General features: G+C 48.6%; 1 protein-coding gene across 6 annotated transcripts in view; it reads left to right on the top strand.

The window, feature by feature from the left end:
* Positions 1–1575, top strand: part of Lrrc2 (leucine rich repeat containing 2) — a 32383-nt gene extending 30808 nt beyond the window's left edge. For all 6 annotated transcript variants that reach the window (XM_023700744.1, XM_004640682.2, XM_023700740.1 and 3 more), the window contains 2 exons: positions 95–231; positions 1319–1575. In XM_023700744.1, coding sequence (XP_023556512.1) covers positions 95–231; positions 1319–1368 — 187 coding nt within the window. In that variant the 3' untranslated portion in view covers positions 1369–1575. The remainder of the gene's footprint in view (positions 1–94; positions 232–1318) is intronic.
* Positions 1576–2078: the final 503 nt, after the last annotated feature.

Raw genomic sequence — 2078 nt, 5'->3', positions numbered from 1 at the left:
ACTTGGGGTCCAGAACCCCCAGGGCAGCCTCTCTGTGCAGGATCTGCAAGTGCTCTGTGTGACGGCTGTGTGACCTCCGTGCTTTCTTGAGTAGGTTTGTCAGCCTCATGGACAACCCTATTACTAAGCCTGAACATGAAGATGCTGATGAAATCCAGGAAAGTGAGCAGGACCGCCAGCATTTTGATAAAGAGTTTATGAAGGTCTACATTGAAGACCTTAAAGAGAGAGGTGGGTTGCTCATATTTGAAATTATTTAAAATGGTTACTCCAAAATCTACTCACTCAGGAATTTGTTTGTTGTTATAAATCAAGTGACAGAAAGGTTACTGATTAGGGGCAGATTACGTTGTAATTGTTTACCTCCCCAGACCCAAAAGGATGTGTTTTTTAAGATGAGAAAGTTTCCTGGTGTAGTGAAACAGAGGTGGAGAATTAGACTTTTTTTATCTGGTTTTGGTTGTTGTTGTTGTTTTGTTTGTTTGTTTTGTTTTGAGACAGGGTCTCACTATGTGATTCAAGCTGGCCTTAAATTCAAAGTGACCCCGTGCCTTAGCCTCCCGAGAGCTGGGATCCCAGGCGTGGGTGTGCCACCACGCCCAGACAAAATTTGTTTATGGCGTCGTCCCTCTTTTCTCTCTTTCGCCATCAGAGCCACATCTGCATCATCCAGAGTCCTGTCTGTCAGGACAAGGTAGATGTGCCTGGTCCTGTGGACCCACACCTCGCATGGTCCCAAGTGCCAAGGGCAGAAGCTCTCATGGTCCCTGCAATGGACACCTCACATCGCTGAGGTCTCCTGGGTGACGCTGCAGGGTGGCGCTGGCAGCTGCACTTGGAGAATCGCTGTCCAGGACCATCCCTGGACAAAGCGTGGCTGTGGGTTTGGGAAGATCCTGGGTGGCATAGGAATGGCCAGACTTGTCTTCAAAACACAGTGCCCAAGCAAACAGCAGCAATGACAAAATGAAAAGCACACTCCCTCCCCCTGCTGCCGCAGGGCCACGCCCTTGAGCAGCTATTTCTGTGGGCCTACTTTTATTGTTTCTGGATCCTAAAACCCTGAAGTAGCTGTGTGAGCTGGCTGGATCTGGGCGGAGGAAGACCAGTGCTTTCCCATCTCGGCCCTGCACACCTCTGGGTCTGGCTGCCAGGGCGTGATAAGCAGAGGTCAATGCCTAGGCGTCATCTCTGTTTCTGAGTGGCAGCCTGTGTGTTGGCATCCGCTGTGGCATGGAATTGCACCCCACAGTGAAAGGGCAGTGACTAGTTAGGTATAGATATGTATATTTACTGTGCATTTTTGTTGTTGTTGCAGAGTCTGTTCCCAGCTATACCACCAAGGTATCTTTTAGCCTTCAGCTCTGACATCATCCACCAGAGAAGACTACAGAATCTCACTGTCCAGTGGAGCTCTTAAGTCCTTGTATGCAGGTTGTGTCGTTCAGGAGTCGTGACATGCTTCATGCCAAAGCCTAGGAGCCCCTGTTGTTTGGTTGTTAAAAAAATAACTTTCAAGCTGAGTGCGGTGGCACACTCCTGTGATCTCAGCACTCAGGAGGTGGAGGCAGGACGATCATCACGAGTTCGAGGCCAGCCTGGGCAACTTAGTGATTTCAGGGCCACCCTGAACTGCAGAGTAGCACTCTGTCTCCAAAAACCAAACAAAAAAAATATGGTTCCATTGTCAACTCCTCTGTGGGCCTGAGACTTGATAAATTATGCATCACTACTTACATGCTCATTTGTGTATTCTTGTTTCCAAAGAATGCAGCTTACCATTTTAATATTTTACAGAATGCATTCTTTTTAAAAAATTACAGCTTCATGACCAAAGCCTGAGACTGAGTCAGCGTGTTCAGGAATCAGGGGCTACAGCGCTGTGGAAAGAGCGTTTCTGTCGGACCGTGCGGTTGAGGCTTTGTTAGGAAACGCCTCAATGTGCTCTTTCTCTCTGAGAATGAAGCTCCTTGGGTCGCACAGACCACTGTCTCTTGACATTTTAAATCCTAGTCTGGCCTTCCCAAGAGACTTCAGGTGCAATCTGGGCCCTGCGGGGGGCGGAGATGCTCAAGTGG

This window comes from Octodon degus, unplaced genomic scaffold (genome assembly GCF_000260255.1).
Source record: "Octodon degus isolate 3935 unplaced genomic scaffold, OctDeg1.0 scaffold00126, whole genome shotgun sequence".
Taxonomy (NCBI): Eukaryota; Metazoa; Chordata; class Mammalia; order Rodentia; family Octodontidae; genus Octodon; species Octodon degus.
The sequence above is the reverse complement of the archived record's forward strand: the minus strand, read 5'-3'. Positions and strand labels throughout refer to the sequence as shown.